Below are 17,144 nucleotides of genomic sequence, written 5' to 3' on the forward strand. Positions count from 1 at the left end.
CACACACACACACACACACACACACACACATGACAGTACCCCCCCCTTAACGGCCGGCCCCAGACGGCCCTGGGGCCCCTGGATGCGCAACGTGGAAGTCCCGAATGAGCGAATCATCCATGATAAACGCAGACGGTACCCATGAACGTTCCTCAGGCCCATAGCCCTCCCAGTCCACCAGATATTGAAACCCCCTCCCCCTCCGACGAGACGACAACAGCCGCTTCACAGCGAAGACAGGGCCCCCATCCACAAACCGGGGGGGAGGAGGGGGCCTGGAAGGCGGGACCAGAGGGGACTCCCGGGCTGGTTTGAGTAGACTGACATGAAAAGCAGGGTGGACCCGCATCGACCTTGGGAGCCTCAGCTTCACGGTGACAGGGTTGATGATCTTTGTGATGGGGAAGGGCCCAACGAACCTGGGAGCGAGCTTCTTTGACTCCACCCGGAGTGGAATATGTTTGGTCGAGAGCCAAACTCGCTGACCCACTTTGTAGGCCGGTGTCCTCCGACGGTCAGCAGCGGCTTTGTAGGACCGTCCCTGGCGCAGCAGCATCTGTCGGGCTCGCTCCCAGGTCCTCCTGCAGCGTCTCACCAAGGTTAATGCCGCTGGAACTGTGGACTCAGGGGCTATGGCAGGAAACAGAGATGGTTGGTAACCATGCACAACGTGAAAAGGCGATAGACCAGTGGATGCAGAGGGGAGGGAATTGTGGGAGAATTCGACCCAAACCAATTTCTGAGACCAGGATCGCGAATCCTGTGAAGCGAGACATCGGAGCCCCGTCTCCAGGCCCTGGTTCAGCCTCTCGGTTTGGCCGTTGGTTTCAGGATGAAACCCAGATGACAGACTGACGGTAGCACCTATGAGATTGCAAAACTCCTTCCAAAATTGCGAAATGAATTGGGGACCCCTATCAGACACCACATTCTTGGAGAAACCATGGAACTTAAAAATCAGCTCGGCAGTGTCTTTAGCTGAGGGGAGTTTTGGAAGTGCAATGAAGTGTGCCATCTTAGAGAACCTGTCAACAACTGTAAGAATGGTGGTATTGCCTTTAGAGGCCGGTAATCCTGTCACAAAGTCTACGGAAATGTCTGACCAAGGACGTTGTGGTATTGGCAGGGGTCGCAACTCCCCAGAAGGACGTTGATGAGAGGGCTTGTTGGCAGCACATACCTGGCAAGCATTGACATAATCAATAACATCCCTCCTAATATTAGGCCACCAAAAGCGCTGTTCGACCACTGATTGAGTCTTGGCAATGCCTGGGTGACATACAGTGCGGTTCGTGTGAGCCCAGTGGATGACTCTTCCCCTTAAGGTCGGAACCACATAAAGCCTGTTTTCAGGGCAATCGTCAGGGCTAGGAGTGTCTTTCAGAGCCCCTTTAACCGCCGTTTCAATGTCCCAAACAAAAGCGGAAATAAAACATGACTTGGGCAAAATAGTCTTTGGGTCGGACAAAGAATTCTCTTCGGAGAAAATGCGTGACAAAGCATCTGGCTTACCATTTTTAGAACCGGGTCGGTAGGATAGCGTGAAATTAAATCTAGTAAAGAACAGAGCCCATCTAGCCTGCCTCGCATTTAATCTTTTAGCAGTCTTAATATACTCAAGGTTCTTGTGATCTGTCCATACTAAAAACGGAGTCTGTGCCCCCTCTAGCCAGTGCCTCCACTCCATCAAGGCCACCTTGACTGCCAGCAGTTCACGGTCACCAATGTCATAATTTTTCTCAGCTGGGGTCAGTTTTTTGGAGAGAAAAGCACAAGGATGTAATTTATCATCCTTGAGAGATTTCTGGGAGAGCACTGCTCCTATTCCGGCATCAGACGCATCGACTTCTACCACAAACTGCTGTTGGAGATCTGGCAAAGTAAGGATGGGAGCGGAGGTAAAGCTCGACTTAAGTTTTTGAAACGCTGCCTGACAAAGCGGGTTCCATGCAAAAGGTTTGTGTGGCGAGGTAAGATCATGCAAAGGAGAGGCTATAAAACTGAAATTCCTGATGAATTTTCTGTAGAAGTTTGCAAACCCTAAGAACCTTTGTACATCTTTGCGTGACGTGGGAGTAGGCCAATTAATTACTGCATCGACTTTGCAAGGGTCCATTTTGACTTCACCTTGAGCCAGGACAAAACCCAGAAAAGAAACTGACGCCCTGTGGAACTCACATTTCTCAGCCTTAACATATAGTTGGTTCTGCAGTAACTGCTGCAAAACAGAGCGGACATGAATAATGTGAGTCTCCTCATCCGGGGAGAAAATCAAAATGTCATCCAAATAAACAAAAACATAAACATTCAGCATGTCACGCAGGACATCATTGACGAGGTTCTGGAAAACAGCTGGAGCGTTAGTAAGCCCAAAAGGCATTACCAAATATTCATAATGTCCTGTTGGTGTGTTAAATGCTGTTTTCCATTCATCCCCCTCCCTTATTCTGACTAGATGATATGCATTTCTTAAGTCCAGTTTGGTGAAAACCTTGGCTCCCTCCAGGAACTCAAAGGCGGTGGAGATGAGAGGAAGAGGGTACCTGTTTTTTACAGTGATATCGTTGAGACCCCGGTAATCGATACAGGGTCGCAGGGTCTTGTCTTTCTTGTCCACAAAGAAAAATCCTGCTCCCGCAGGGGATGAAGATGGGCGAATGAGGCCGGCTGCCAGTGATTCCTCCACGTACTCCTTCATGGCCTTGTGTTCCGGCCCTGAAAGAGAGAACAACCTGCCTCGTGGGGGTGTGGTTCCAGGCAGCAAGTCAATAGCACAGTCATAAGGTCTGTGGAGTGGAAGGGATTTGGCCTTGGACTTGGAAAAAACATTTTTAATATCCTGGTAACAGGTGGGCACTTGAGATAAAGCAGGATCCCCAGATGGGGTCTGTGGATTGTCCTTAGAAACATGACCCTGAACATCACATGGCGGCTTGAAACAGTTCCGGGCGCAATTGCTGCCCCATGACATAACCTGCCCAGAGGACCAGTCAATGTGGGGGTTATGTAATCTCAACCATGGGTTCCCTAAGATAAGGTCCTGATTCATGGCGTCAAAAACATGAAAACTAATGCGTTCCGAGTGAGAATCGGGAAATGTCAATATGAGTGTTTGAGTGCGGTGAGTGATTTTGCCCATAAAACTGCCGTCTGCAGCATAGGTGTTGCGGTGGCGTTTTATTTCAAAGGTTCTAAGGTGCATACGTTTAACGAGGATGGAGTTGAGTAAGTTTGCGTCAGAACCAGAGTCAATTAATACAGGTGTATGAATTTCTTGATCAGGAGAGCATAGTGTCACTTTAGGAAGAACCCGTGTCGGGTCTTCCTTCATCAAATTCAGACTCACCTCTCCCGTGCCCTTGCTACCGGCACCGGCAACTTTGACGTGACAGTTGCTCACGGAATGACCCAACTGACCGCAGTAGAAGCACCGCCCTTCCCTCAGCCGGCGTTGACGTTCCTCAGGGGAGAGACGGAACCTGCCCAGTTGCATGGGTTCCTCCGTGGGGACGTTAGCCAGTGGGCTGAGACCGGAACCAGGGGATCTGCCTTGGTTTGGCTGGTCACCGAGGCTTGTCCTCAAAGTGCGCGGTGACGCAGCCTTCCGCCGATCTCCATCCAGCTCGCGATCCAAAAGCCTCCTGTCGATTTTTACGGCGAGAGCGATGAGAGTGTCCAAGTCGGTCGGCAGGTCTAGCGGCACTAAATGATCCTTGACGGCGGGGGATAGTCCTTGAAAAAAGGCATCGAGTAGCGCCCGATTATTCCAATGACTCTCAGCTGCTAGAATGCGAAACTCAATCGCGTAATCTGACACCCTGCGCATGCCTTGTCGTAAGGTGACAAGGGAGCGAGCTGCCTCACGATCAGGAGTGGAAAATTGAAAAATTTGCTCCATAGTCTTTACGAAAAAAGCCCATGAATGACACGTGGCGGAATTGCGGCTCCATTCAGCAGTAGCCCACGCCTCCGCACGACCAGTCAGGTGGGAAATGACGAAAGCGATCTTTGCCCGCTCGGTGGGGAAGGCAGCTGCCTGGAGCTCAAAGTGGAGTTCGCACTGCGTGATGAACGGCTTAATGTTCCCAGAATTTCCCGAGAACCTCTCCGGTCGAGAGAGCTGTGGGCAGACAGCAGCGGAGGTGGCAGGTGGCTGCATGTTGACTGTTTCACATGGAAATACCGTGGCGGTATTGGGTGTGGTGCCAACTGGTTCCTTGTCTTGGATAATTTTCATAAGAAGTTCAAACTGTGAGGCCACCTGTCTCATCATATTGTCCTGATGCGTTGACAGTCCCTCTAGATGAAGGTGGAGGGCAGCAAGCTGCTCATCCTGCTTCGAGAGGCGTTGACCCTGCGCTTGAAGGGCTTTGCGCACCGGGTCTGAGTCTGCTGGGTCCATGTTATGGCCAGTTCGTTCTGTCATGAACGGAACAGAGGCTAGGACCCAAAAATGCAAGACTCCAAAACAAATGGACAGTTTCCAAAAAGAGAGGTTTAATAGACGGGCATAGGTCGGTACACGGGCAGGCAATCCAAGAAGGGCAACAGTATCCAAGAACATGAGGCAAAGAGGCAAGGTCGATAATCGGAACAGGGTCAAAGTCTTACTGTGAGTCTGTGACAAGGAATGCTGGAACGTGACGACAAGGTACAACGAACTGGCAACGAGAGGGAATGAGACACGAGGTTAAATACAATAGGTAATTAGGGTGAACGAGGCACAGGTGGTGAAGATGCTCACAGGCGCAGGTGTGTGAGAAACGAGAGAGGAAGACAAAACCTGGCACACACGCACACACACACACACACACACACACACACACATGACACAAACGTATCTTTTGGGATTCCTCCAACTATCTTCACTCTGTCAGGACGAGGGTCTCTCTTTCCTTTTTTTTTTTTTTTCTAAAATTGTGTGTGGGTGATCCTGGAGTCTCTCGTTTTCAATTATAAAATGTTGAAACATGTATTAGAAACAAATAGTTTTATGTATCTAGTTAAGCCACCAATGCTAGATCAGCTAACATCATTGCTAGCTGGGCCTCCACCACTGCTAGCTGGGCTTCCGCCTCTGCTGGTTGGGCCTCTGCCTCTGCTAGCTGGGCCTCTACCACTGCCACCTGGGCCAACACCACTGCTAGTTGGGCCTCCATCACTGCCGGCCGGGCCTCCACCACTGCCAGCCGGGCCTCCACCACTGCCGGCCGGACCTCCACCACTGCCGGCCGGACCTCCACCACTTCCGGCCGGACCTCCACCACTGCCGGCCGGGCCTCCACCACTTCCGGCTGGACCTCCACCACTGCCGGCTGGGCCTCCACCTCTGCCGGCTGGGCCTCCACCACTGCCGGCTGGGCCTCCACCACTGCCGGCTGGGCAACCACCACTGCCGGCTGGGCCTCCACCACTGCCGGCTGATGCGGAAGCTGGCAGCGTAAAGCTATATGCAAACATTGTCAATAAAAGAAACGGGGGGCTTCCAAACCCCGCAATACTAAAGCACCGGAAATGCAGGGTGTTCCAAACCGTTAATAACTCTAAATTAATATGGGACTCAACACGGAAACCAAAAGGCATTATTTGTGCACACTTAAATATACGAAGCATTTTAACAAAATGTGATCAGGTCAAACACCTTCTCACTGACTCAAATATTGACTTCCTCTGCCTATCTGAGACATGGCTCCATGAATCTTCGCCCTCAGCAATACTATCTGTACCTGGTTATAAAATGTTTAGAAACGACAGACAGGGTTCTAAGGGAGGAGGTGTTATGATTTATGCCAAGGACACTTTTAATTGTAATGAAATACATGTTACATATGAGAATGGATTAGAATTTCTTGGACTGTTTCTTTGTCACAGCAAATGTCTTTTATTCTTGTAGTTATTTATAGGCCTCCCTCATCAAATGCCGCTTTTTATGAAAAGCTGGAAATTTTACTGAAACAACTCAATCTTGCAAAAGAGGTGATAATAATGGGTGACCTAAATGTTAATTGGGAAGTTAACAAAGTTAGGAAAAAATTTAAAAGGGTTATGGATGATATGGATATGACTCAGGTAATTAATGGCCCTACGAGAATTACAAACTCCACCCGAACTCAGATTGATCTAGCTTTTACTAATAGGCCAGAAAGGATCTTGAAGCCATACAATATGCTCACAGGATTGTCTGATCACAATCTTATAATGGTCACAAGAAAATTAAATAAAAAGCGCTTCAAACCCTTGGCCACCACTGAATCCAATAGGATACCAAAACATGAACAACAAAATTTCCAAGATTCTATCCAAGAAGGAAACTGGGATGTATTACTTGCTGGTAAAAATTTAGATGAGGATTGTTCTAAATTTGCCAACAAAATACAAAAAATTATTATACAATTTACACGGATAATTAAACTAAAAGCTAGAAAGAATGGCCTTCCTTGGTTAAACACATTTATTCTGAAACTGATGAAAGAACGCGATCATTCCTTGAAATTGTCGGTCAAATTTGGATACAATAGGCACCACTTTATTTCACTGAGAAATAGGTTAGTGAAAGAAATAAGAAAATCTAAAGCTGACTTTTTCATTACTGCTTTGAATAGTGCGAAGGGAAATTCAAAAATAACCTGGAATTATATTAAAAAACTATTGGGTAATACACAAAATAACAAAACAAAACTAATGCAAATTAAATTAAATGGAAACATCCTGACGGAACCTCAAGTGATGGCTGATGCTTTTAACAACTACTTCATTGAATCTGTGTCAGAAATCACTTCTAAGTTTGCAGTAAAACAAAGGAAGGAATACCCTGCATTGTCTGCAAGGCAGTTCTTTACTATTACAAATATTACTGAGACCAAAGTTATCGATTTAATTCATTCACTCAAACCATCTAAGGCAAAGGATGTTTTTGGAATGGACACGAACATGCTCAAAGATCTAGGTTCAACTCTTGCTGCTACTATTGCCTCAATCATTAATCTTTCAATTTCATCTGGTCACTTTCCAAAGGCCTGGAAATCTGCTATTGTTACCCCTGTCTTTAAATCCGGTGACTCAAATTGTCTGAATAACTAGCGACCTATAAGCATTCTTCCGGCCATTTCCAAAGTTGCAGAAAAATGGGTGTCAGAGCAGATTGTCCATTATTTAAACAGCAGCTCCCCCTCTCTCCACGCCATGCAGTTTGGTTTCAGATCCAAGCATTCCACTGAAATGGCTACATGCCTCTTCATTGAGAAAATAAAATCTTCTCTCGACAAGGGTGGAGTTGTAGGGGCGGTGTTCTTGGACCGCAGGACAGCTTTCGATACAGTAAATCACTCTGTTCTTCTTACCAAGCTCTCAAATTTTAACTTCTCTCACAAAGCTGTGAGCTGGATTGAATCATATCTGCATGACCGAACACAATCTGTATCAGTTAACAACTACAGATCAGAGTCTCTTAGGCTAACCTCTGGAGTCCCTCAGGGATCAATATTAGGCCCCCTTTTATTTAGTCTTTATATCAACGATTTGCCCACTGTTTGTTCTGAAGCAGAGTGCGTAATGTATGCAGACAACACGGTTTTCTTTGTTCATGGTCGCTCCAAAGATACTGTTTCTGCTAAACTCACTAATACAATGGCCTGTGTCACAACTTGGTTGCAGGAGTGCTGTCTAAAGCTAAACGTTTCTAAAACTGTAGGCATGTATTTCACTAAAACAAATAGAGTATCACCTGACTCGACATACTTGTTAATGGAGAAAAAATGCAAATTGTCAGCCAATACAAATATCTTGGGTTAATAATAGATTCACAGCTTTCCTTTAAAGCCCATATTGACAAATTGTGTAAAAATATCAAATTAAACCTCGCAAATGTTCGTGCAATTCGAAATTAAATGTCAACTGAAGCCGCAAAAATTTACTTATATTCAATGATTCTTAGTCACTTTAACTATTGCATAACCAGTTGGTCCCAGGCTGGTCAGAATGCAAAAAAACCATTGGAAGTTTTGTACAAACAAGTAATTAAAGTGATGGATAAAAAACCAAGGCACTATCATCACTGTGCAATTTAAAAAAAATACAGTCTTTTAAACTGGGACAGTCTTCACATATTTGCAGATTTAAATTTGATTTATAAAGTACTGCATGATTTGGCTCCAGCTCCTCTGGCTGAGTTCATCAGCCAAAGAAACAGCTCTGAGCATGTCACTCGAGGCTCTGTCAGAGGTGACTGTCTCATTCCTCTGCACAGGAGCACTTTCAGTAAGTCAGCCTGGTCAGTGAGGAGCGCTGGTGAGTGGAACTCAGTACCTGAGGATGTTAAACTGCTTACAACATACAAGGCCTTCACAAAAAAACTGAAAATGTGGTTAGTTAACACCTATAGCTGCCAACACTAAAAGACAAGTATGTTATGATGTTTTTTGTTTTTTTTTTGTTATCAAATGATTTGTGGTTTTATTCTCTCTTAATAGTATAGTAAGTCTTTATGTATCTTGTATTATATTGTCTTGTAGATGTATTTTACTGCTTTTTTACATCATGGCCAGGGGACTACAGATGAAAACTAGCCTTCTGGCTAATTCTGGCTTTTTTAACCATGTGTATTTCATGTGTTTTATGAAATTGCATTGTCCCCTTTCAAATAAACTGATAAAAAAAAAAAAAAAAAAAGCTACATTCCAGAGTTCAAAGTATAGTTTCATTTCTTGCACTTCATCACCACCCAGTACAAAAACCTGTGTGTGTGTGTGTGTGTGCGTGATCCAGGAGTCTCTCGTTTTATTTTTAAAACGTTGAAACATGTAGGAACAAGAGGTTTTATGTATCTAGTTAAGATACATTCCAGATAAATGATATTAAATTATAGTTTCTTTTCATGAAGCAAATGTCTTTTTAATTGCCCAAGCAGGAGCACTCAAGGTCTTAAATAAACCTGTCTTTTAAAATCACTTATCAACTCTCGAGGTTCCATGCGTGTTCGTTTTCGTGAAAGAACTACAATTATAACGACGTGTTAAAAGCCAACCATTTTATTCCTGACAGAGGAGTCTATACATATTTCAGAGCTCTGGGTCAGCAGATACGCTTATCCTAGCCTCAGCAGAGACAGCGCAGACTGAACAAAGCTATCTGTTCTTGCCCCAGACTTATACAATGTTTCAAAGAGGAAGTTTGGAATCCTCGTCGTCTGATTGGTAGAGAGTACCCATGGTGCAGCCGAAGGAGGGGATTGTGGCAGTCCAATCCCCGGCTAGAGAAGCTGGCTCTCGGGACATGGAACACCACCTGTCTGGTAGGGAAAGAGCCTGAGCTGGTGTGTGAGGTTGAGACATTCTGACTAGATATAGTTGGGCTCTACTCAATACAGCTTGGGCTCTGGTATTATTATTCTTGAGAGGGTTTGACCTTTTGAGTTACCCAAAGTGAGAGGTGCTAAGCAGGTGTGGTCATACTAACTGCCCCCCAGCTTGGTGCCTGTACGTTGGGGTTCATCTCCTTAGACAAGAGGCGATTCTCCCTCTGCTTTCAGGTGGGAGGATGGGTCCTGACTGTTGTTTGTGCCTATGCACAAAACAGCAGCTCAGAGTACCCACCCTTTTTGGAGTCCTTGGAGGGGGCACTGGATTATACCCCTGCTGGGGAATCACTCTTTCTCCTGGGGGACTTCAATGCTCACGTGGGCAATGAGCCTGGAATGGCATTATTTGGAGAAATGCCCTCCCCCGATCTGGACTCGAGTGGTGCTTTGGGTTATTGGACTTATGTCCTCGTAACGGACCAAACACCACATTCAGACATAAGGGTGTCCACAAGTGTACTTGGCACCAGGACACCCTTGGCCGCAGTTCGATGATCGACTTTGTGGTCGTGTCATTGGACACGCCCACATTTCTTGGACACTCTGGCGATAGGGGGGCGGAGGTGGTGTTATGTTGGCTCCGATGTTGGGGAAAGATGTTGGCAGACCCAAACTTATTTTGAGGGTCTGCTGGGAGCGTCTGAAAGAGACCTTCGTTCGAAGGAGTTTGAACTCCCACTTCCAGCAAACCTTTGCCCATGTCCCAGGGGACAGGGGGTGGGGAGACATTGATTTTGAGTGTGTCGTGTTCTGGTGGTCAGTGCCTCATGTGGCGGCTATCCCCAAACCAATTGGTGGACGGCAGCAGTGAGGGATGCTGTCAAGCTAAAGAATTATGCCCATCAAGCCTTATTGGCCTGTGGGATTCCGGTGGCAGCTGATGGATACCGACAGGATCTGGCGTCTCGGGGGGGGGGGGGGGCGGGGGGGCAGTGCACCGTCAACATGGTGTATAGTGGGGACGTGTGCTGCTTACCTCAACTCAGGACATTATGAGTCAGTTGGTCGAATACTTTGAAGATCTCAATTCCACCGACACGCTTTCGGAAGGAAGCAGAATCTGGGGAAACTGCGGTGGGCTCTTCTATCTCTGGGGTTGAAACCATCGAGGTGGTTATAAAGCTCCTCAGTGGCAGGGCCCCAGGGGTGGATGAGATTGCCCGACGTTCCTAAAGGCTCTGGATTTTGTGGGGCTGTCCTGACTGACATGCCTCTGCAACATCACATGCACATCAGGGAACGTCCCTCTGGATTGGCAGACTGGAGTGTTGTTCTCACTTTTTAAGAAGGGGGACCGGAGGGTGTGTTAGAACTACAGGGCAATCACACTCCTTCACTGGTCTATTCAGGGGTTCTGGAGAGGAGGGTCTGTCAGGAAGGAGCAGTGTGATTTCTTTCCTGGGTATGAAACATTGGACCAACAGCAGTGTCCTCAAGGGTGCATTGGAATTCGCCCAACCAGTCTACATTTTGTGAACTTGGAGAAACAGAAGAAAAGAACCTGTGGAGGGTGCTCCAAGAGTATGGGGTACCGGAGGCCTTAATATGGTGCCTTTGGTCCCTGGACCACCGATGTCAGAGTTTTGTCCACATTGCTGGCAGTAAATCAGATTTTTTCCAGTGAAGGCCTTACTCCATCAAGGCTGACCTTTGTCACCGATTCTGTTCACGATCTTTATGGACAGAATTTGAAGACACAGCTGAGGTGTTGAGCGTGTCCGATTTGGTGACCTCAGGATTGTCTCTTTGCTTTTTCCAGATGATATGGTTCCGTTGGCTTCATCAAGCAGTGATCTACAACTCACACTGGAGCGCCTTGCAGCTGAGTGTGAAGCAGTTGGGATGAGAATCAGCACCTACAAATCTGAGGCCATGGTCCTCATTCAGAAAAGGATACAGTGTCCTTTCCTGGTCATGAATGAGATCCTGCCCAAAGTGGAGGAGTTCGAGTATCTTGGGGTCCTGTTCACAAGTGAGGGAAGAATAGAGCGATAACTCGACAGGCGGATCACTGCAGCGTCTGCAGGGGAAGAAGGAGCTCATTCAAAAGGCAAAGCTCTCGATTTACTGGTTGATCTACGTTCCAACCCTCACCTATGGTTACAAGCTGTGGGTTGTGACCAAAAGAACACGATCGTGGATACAAACGGCCGAAAGGGTTTGCTCCACAGGGTGTCTGGGCTCTCCTTTAGAGATAGGGTAAGAAGCTCAATAATCCGGGAGGGGCTCAGAATCGAGTCACTGCTCCTCTGCATCGAGAGCTATCAGATGAGGTGGCCCCGCAACCTGACCCTCCATATGCAAATGGATGGTTGGATGGAATTTAATATATACTGTTTTTCAAAGCTAGGATACAGTGCAGTTCACTGCACAGTCAAGAGGGCTTTGACGATATTATCTCTAGGGCCAAAGTGATGCAATGCAATCCGCTGATAGGAGATCAAGAAATGCTCAGATTTCGCTGTTTTCTTAATCCACGATTCACAGACATCAGAAGTGGGGAAATGTTGACCTTGTTGACCTTGTAGCAGAATCCCCCACAGTTACAGGGACAGGTACAGGCAAACGTAGAATTTGAGTGGCTGTCTGTCATGGAAGATTGTGACACACAATAATAGATTACACAACACAGGACTACTTATGCTAGCCACTTGTGTGATGGAGATGGGAGCTCTAACATTTTGAGTTTCAAGATACTAGTGTATATTTATTTATTTATTTGACAAAAAAACAATGTATTCATTCATTCATTCATTCATTTGACAATAAAAACAATTATGTTAAATCTATATTTCTGTTTTGTACTCCTAGCCCATTCGTATGTGTGTTCTGGGTCCTCCTGCAGTGGGGAAAAGCAGTGTGTCCAAACAGATATGTGACCACTACAAGCTCCATCACATCAGGCTAAATGAGACAATCTCTGAGACCATCTCTCACCTGGTTAGAGTCTCTGCACTTTGAATATGTTGACTTTGTTTCCCATTAATGTTAGGAAAAAAATTACATAGCACTTAATTGTCAATGTCACGTTTTGTAAAGTTGAAGTAAAGTATTTAATTATGCTAATTGATCAGGTTTTTTTCTCCATGTCCAGGAATATATGGTGAGGAACCCTTTTTCAGATTCAGAGAATGAGGACTCAGCATCAGCAATAGAAGCCCAAGAACTGCTGAGTATTTTCAAGGACAATATGGAGCAGAATGGAGGTACAGACTTGGGGAGGGGGGTCAATTGAACTATTACTATACTATATTAAACCGTACTCTCATTTATTGTATTGTACAGTGTGTCAGGTTCAAGACACCTAAAACAAAAAAACAAGACAGACACCGAGGTAGTTCAGTTTTCAGACTTGCAAGGAGAAACGGACGAGAGTGTGTTTAGTTACAGTCTCTATACCGCTCTGAATTCACTCTGTCCGTCCCCTCTCTTTTTATTTCCTTTGGGCAGATCCTACTTACACAGCTGTTATTGCTATTAAGTTGGGGGAGCACATCGCATCATCGTAAACAATCACATATATGACTCTCTGTGGAGATGTGTTCTTCCTCAAGGTTATTGCTCCAACCTTTGACCTCTGACCGCAAAATGCTCCAACCGCCATCTTTGGAATGAGGGCACACATGTTTGTTGTAACTCGTGTTCAGCACATAACACTCTTCGTTGGTGGTCCAGATAGCAGAAGAGTTATAGCCTATTTATCAAGAAGGAGTAAACTCCTCAGCTCAAGTATGTCCTTGCACCAGCAAGCACATGTCCCATCCTGTAAGAAAAAAATAAACACACAGTAATAAAACATTTCTCTAACCAGAAGTAAGCAGAAAGGCACAACACATGATAACTTATTTACATTTTTCCATCACAGTGGAATTTCCAAATTCAAATCTGTTCCATGAAATTGGTTGACTGCCAGGCCCGAGGTATAATTTTTTCTATTAGTGTAGACATTTCTTCTGCTGTCATCTGATAGACTGATATAGGTATTATTAGGGTAACCAGTGCACACAATCCAGATACATTCTTGGGTTGTCTGTCAAATAATCTGTTATCACCACACCACCACCATACGTCTGCTCTAATTACAGATACGAAGTCTTTTTTTACCGATATTTGTTTAGAACAATGTTCAGCCGAAAGATTCCCTAATAATTTTCCCTGTCCAGTTATTTTAATACACGTAAAGTTTCCTGTCGCCACCTTTTTTGAGAATATTGGTTTCTTCTTCTGTGGTTTAGTTACAGGAAACACTAAATCCCAGTGGCTACAATTTGGGTTTAAATTTGTTTGGCTCATAACTTCTATTACGCATTTGTCTTGGATTGATGCAGGTATTATTTGTAAAACTGGTTTGGGACCCATACACACCACACAGTCGTTTTTTGTTACATTAGCGGCTTGTTCTACCATCAGAACCCAATTGTTAGTCTGTCCTGAAATTCCAGTAGTGACTTCGAACCATTTTATCGAGGAAGGTTTAGATATGGCGACTATTCCCCGCTGCGTTGCAACGCTGGACATCTGTGGTGTGGCGTTATCCCTAGGTGTAAATTCACAAAGTTTTATTAAGTAACTAGGATCCTTCCCATTACTCCATGCCCAAAACATGAAGAGCCAACATGTTCCCTTTTCTCTCCCAGTGAAGAAGCTCTTTCCTTCTGTAAGATTTACTGTTAGGATAAACCCGTTTTTATCTGTTTCCAATCGTAGCAATGGTCTTTGTCGTCGCGCATCTTCTGTTTTGGTATAGCTTGACCAGTCTTTTCCCGGTGGGTCAGCCACTAGAGTGGCCCACCCTGTGTTTTTCTGGTCATTTGTCATATACCATGAGTATCCTTTACCAATTTTTGATGCTGATTCACCCCGACGAGTTATGCTGGCCCATGGGATTTTTATTATTGTGGTTGTGTTAGTTGCCAAGCATATAGTCGGTATGGACTGGTGAGCCGTTGCATTATCACATTGTTTTCCGGTAACATCCATACTGATTTATTTTTTAACGTCGCGATTTGCTCTTTGTAGATATGTGACGTTTTGGTGTGCTTTTTCAAAATCCGATGGTTCCCATAGATACCATACAAACAGAAATAATACAATGGTAAAGAACGTACATCCCCAACATCCCACAGCATTTTGGTGTTGTCATTCTTAATTGTTCCGTTTGTTCTTTCTACCAATCCGGCACTTTGAGGATGGTATGAACAGTGTTTTTTTAAATCTATGTGGAACATGTCGCTTATTCTTTTTATTAATTGATTCACAAAATGTGCTCCATTATCACTGTATATTTTTCTGGTATTCCATATCGCGGTATAATGTCTTTACATAACGCCTTTGCTACTGTTAATGCGTCAGGATGTTTTGTGGGGAACAGCTCTATCCATTTAGAGAATGCATCAACAATGACCAAACAATACCTCTTCCCTTCACTTTGGTTTAATTCAATAAAGTCCATGTGAATTATTTGAAAAGGGTATTGAGGTGCAGGAAATTTTCCTCTCCTGGGCCTCAAATTGCCTTGTGGATTATGCCTAGCACAAACCATAAATGCTCTACAAAAGTTTTTTGAATAAGAATTAAAGCCATAGGTTGTATAATATTGATTTATCTGTCTTACCATCCCTCCTGTTGAGACATGTGTTGAACCATGGCTCAATACTGCTGCCCATTTATATAAGTTTTTTGGTAAGACAGGTTTACCTTCAGGTCCTATATAAATGTTGTTTTCAATTCTTACATTATTTTTAAGCCACTGTTCTTTTTCTTTCAGTGGGCTTTGTTCTTACATATCTTTCAAAGTGTCCTTGTCTAGTTCCTTATTTTCTTCCAGATTTAGTATTTGCTCTTCCCCTTGTGCTGCTGCTTTTGCAGTTTTGTCAGCTAATGCATTCCCCAAAGAGATACTGTCTGTTCCGGCTGTATGTGCAGTGCATTTGCATATTGCTAGTTTTTGCGGTAGTTGTACTGCTTTTATTAATTCTGTTAACAGCTCTGCATGTGTCACTGGTTTTCCCGTCGAGGTTATCATGCCTCTATTTTGCCAGTACTGTGCAAAGCTGTGAACAGTAGCATATGCATATTGGCTGTCGGTGTATATGGTAACAATCTCATTTTTCATTAATTTACATGCTTCAGTCAATGCAATTAATTCTGCTTCTTGTGCTGAATAGTGAGATAATATCATTTTTGCTTTTAAAATAGTCGTTTGTGTTACTACTGCATATCCTGTCAATGTTTTCCCTTTTTCATTTTTACGCGATGACCCATCTACATATAGAATTTGTCCTTCTTTTAACGGTTGATCTGATAAGTCACTTCTGCTTTTTGCTTTTTCCTCTGCCAACTCTTGACAATCATGTTTAGTGCCTTCATCTGGTAGTGGCAGCAGGGTGGCTGGATTTAAAACTGTGCATCTCTCTATTGTCAAATGTGGTTGTGAGAGCAATATGGACATGCATGATAAGTGTCTTGCTGGAGACAAAAATGTCATATTTGTCTGCAGCAAGAGTGCTGATACTGCATGTGGAACCCTAAGGATTAATGGGTGAAATGGTACTATAACAGCGCTTGTTTCCACGGCCATTGATGCTGCTATTACTGCTCTGACACAGTGTGGCAATGCACAGGCCACGCTGTCCAATTTGGCTGAGAAATATGCTATGGGCTTCATTTTTTCTCCATGTTGTTGTGCCAATACTGATGTCATAAACTGGCCCTTACAATCCACCATTTGTATAAAGGGTTTGTCGTAATTTGGTATAATATAATAATAATTTGGTAATTTGATATTGTCTTACACAAGGTCTATATTCTGTTTTTGGTCGTATTTGTACAGGTAATGTTCCTTTCACTCGCCCTACATCAGTGGCGCCTTTTGACCACAAATTTATGGGCAAATCTTTAAGTATTATCTCTTCCTCCTTGGTCAGGAGAATATGTCATTCTGGGCTTTTATGTAGGTGTACTCCAATTTTGATTCTTACGCACCAGAAGAGTGCTTTTCTGGTGAGACCTGTGTTTGCACTGGTCCACGTATTTACTGATGTAGCTACCCAATCTGTAGCTCTTTCGCCCTCTTCCACAATTTTTGAAAGATCTTCCCACTCACTGTGGTAGTCTTTGTAAAGTGATACATGTGGTGGTGTCCATTCTTTATGTAATGCCTTTGCTTCCGGACTTAGTGTTACTCCGGCTACAGAGGTGCTTTCCGCGTCTGAATAGACATATGTAATTGTGATTTTCTGTGGTGTTTTCCCAAGTTTGTCTTCATACTTAGCGTCTGGTCCTGGTCTGGTCTTGTACCACATTGTCACATGTAAGTTGTCGGATGTCATTCTATCTTGTGTGTCTGTGACGGCTTTTCGCCCCTCTGTTAGGAGGGCTGAGCCTGTCTCACACGGAAGTACATTCAACACATCCAGTGAGTAATAGTACAATGGCAACCCTTTTCCTTGTATCACATACGTCTCTTCGTTATGTATTTTGAATTGTCTTTTTACTACTATACTTCCATCTTGAGTGGGTATCAAAGCTAATTTTAAAACCAATAGGGCGTCACGTCCCAGCAGGTTTACTGGACATTCTGGAAACACCAGTATACTCAATTTGCATGATATGCCATCAGGGTCTCTTATCCATACTGGTAATGACTGTGGGACTGCTTTTACTTCCCCACTTGCTGCGCAGATCATTATTGATTTTGGTGACATTTGTATTCCAGGAATTTTATCTTTACATGTTGTTCTACACGCCCCTGTATCACACAGAAAGGTTATAGGTTTGCCATTTACTA

General features: G+C 44.5%; 1 protein-coding gene across 1 annotated transcript in view; it reads left to right on the top strand.

The window, feature by feature from the left end:
• The window catches only part of LOC133413058 (adenylate kinase 7-like), an 89,387-nt gene extending 76,523 nt beyond the window's left edge, over window positions 1-12,864 (top strand). Inside the window, exons 10-12 of the mRNA XM_061696945.1 lie at window positions 12,167-12,295; window positions 12,450-12,561; window positions 12,806-12,864. Of these exons, the coding sequence (XP_061552929.1) occupies window positions 12,167-12,295; window positions 12,450-12,561; window positions 12,806-12,864 (300 nt within the window). The remainder of the gene's footprint in view (window positions 1-12,166; window positions 12,296-12,449; window positions 12,562-12,805) is intronic.
• The last annotated feature ends 4,280 nt before the right edge of the window (window positions 12,865-17,144 follow it).

Source organism: Phycodurus eques, chromosome 14 (genome assembly GCF_024500275.1).
Source record: "Phycodurus eques isolate BA_2022a chromosome 14, UOR_Pequ_1.1, whole genome shotgun sequence".
Lineage (NCBI taxonomy): Eukaryota > Metazoa > Chordata > Actinopteri > Syngnathiformes > Syngnathidae > Phycodurus > Phycodurus eques.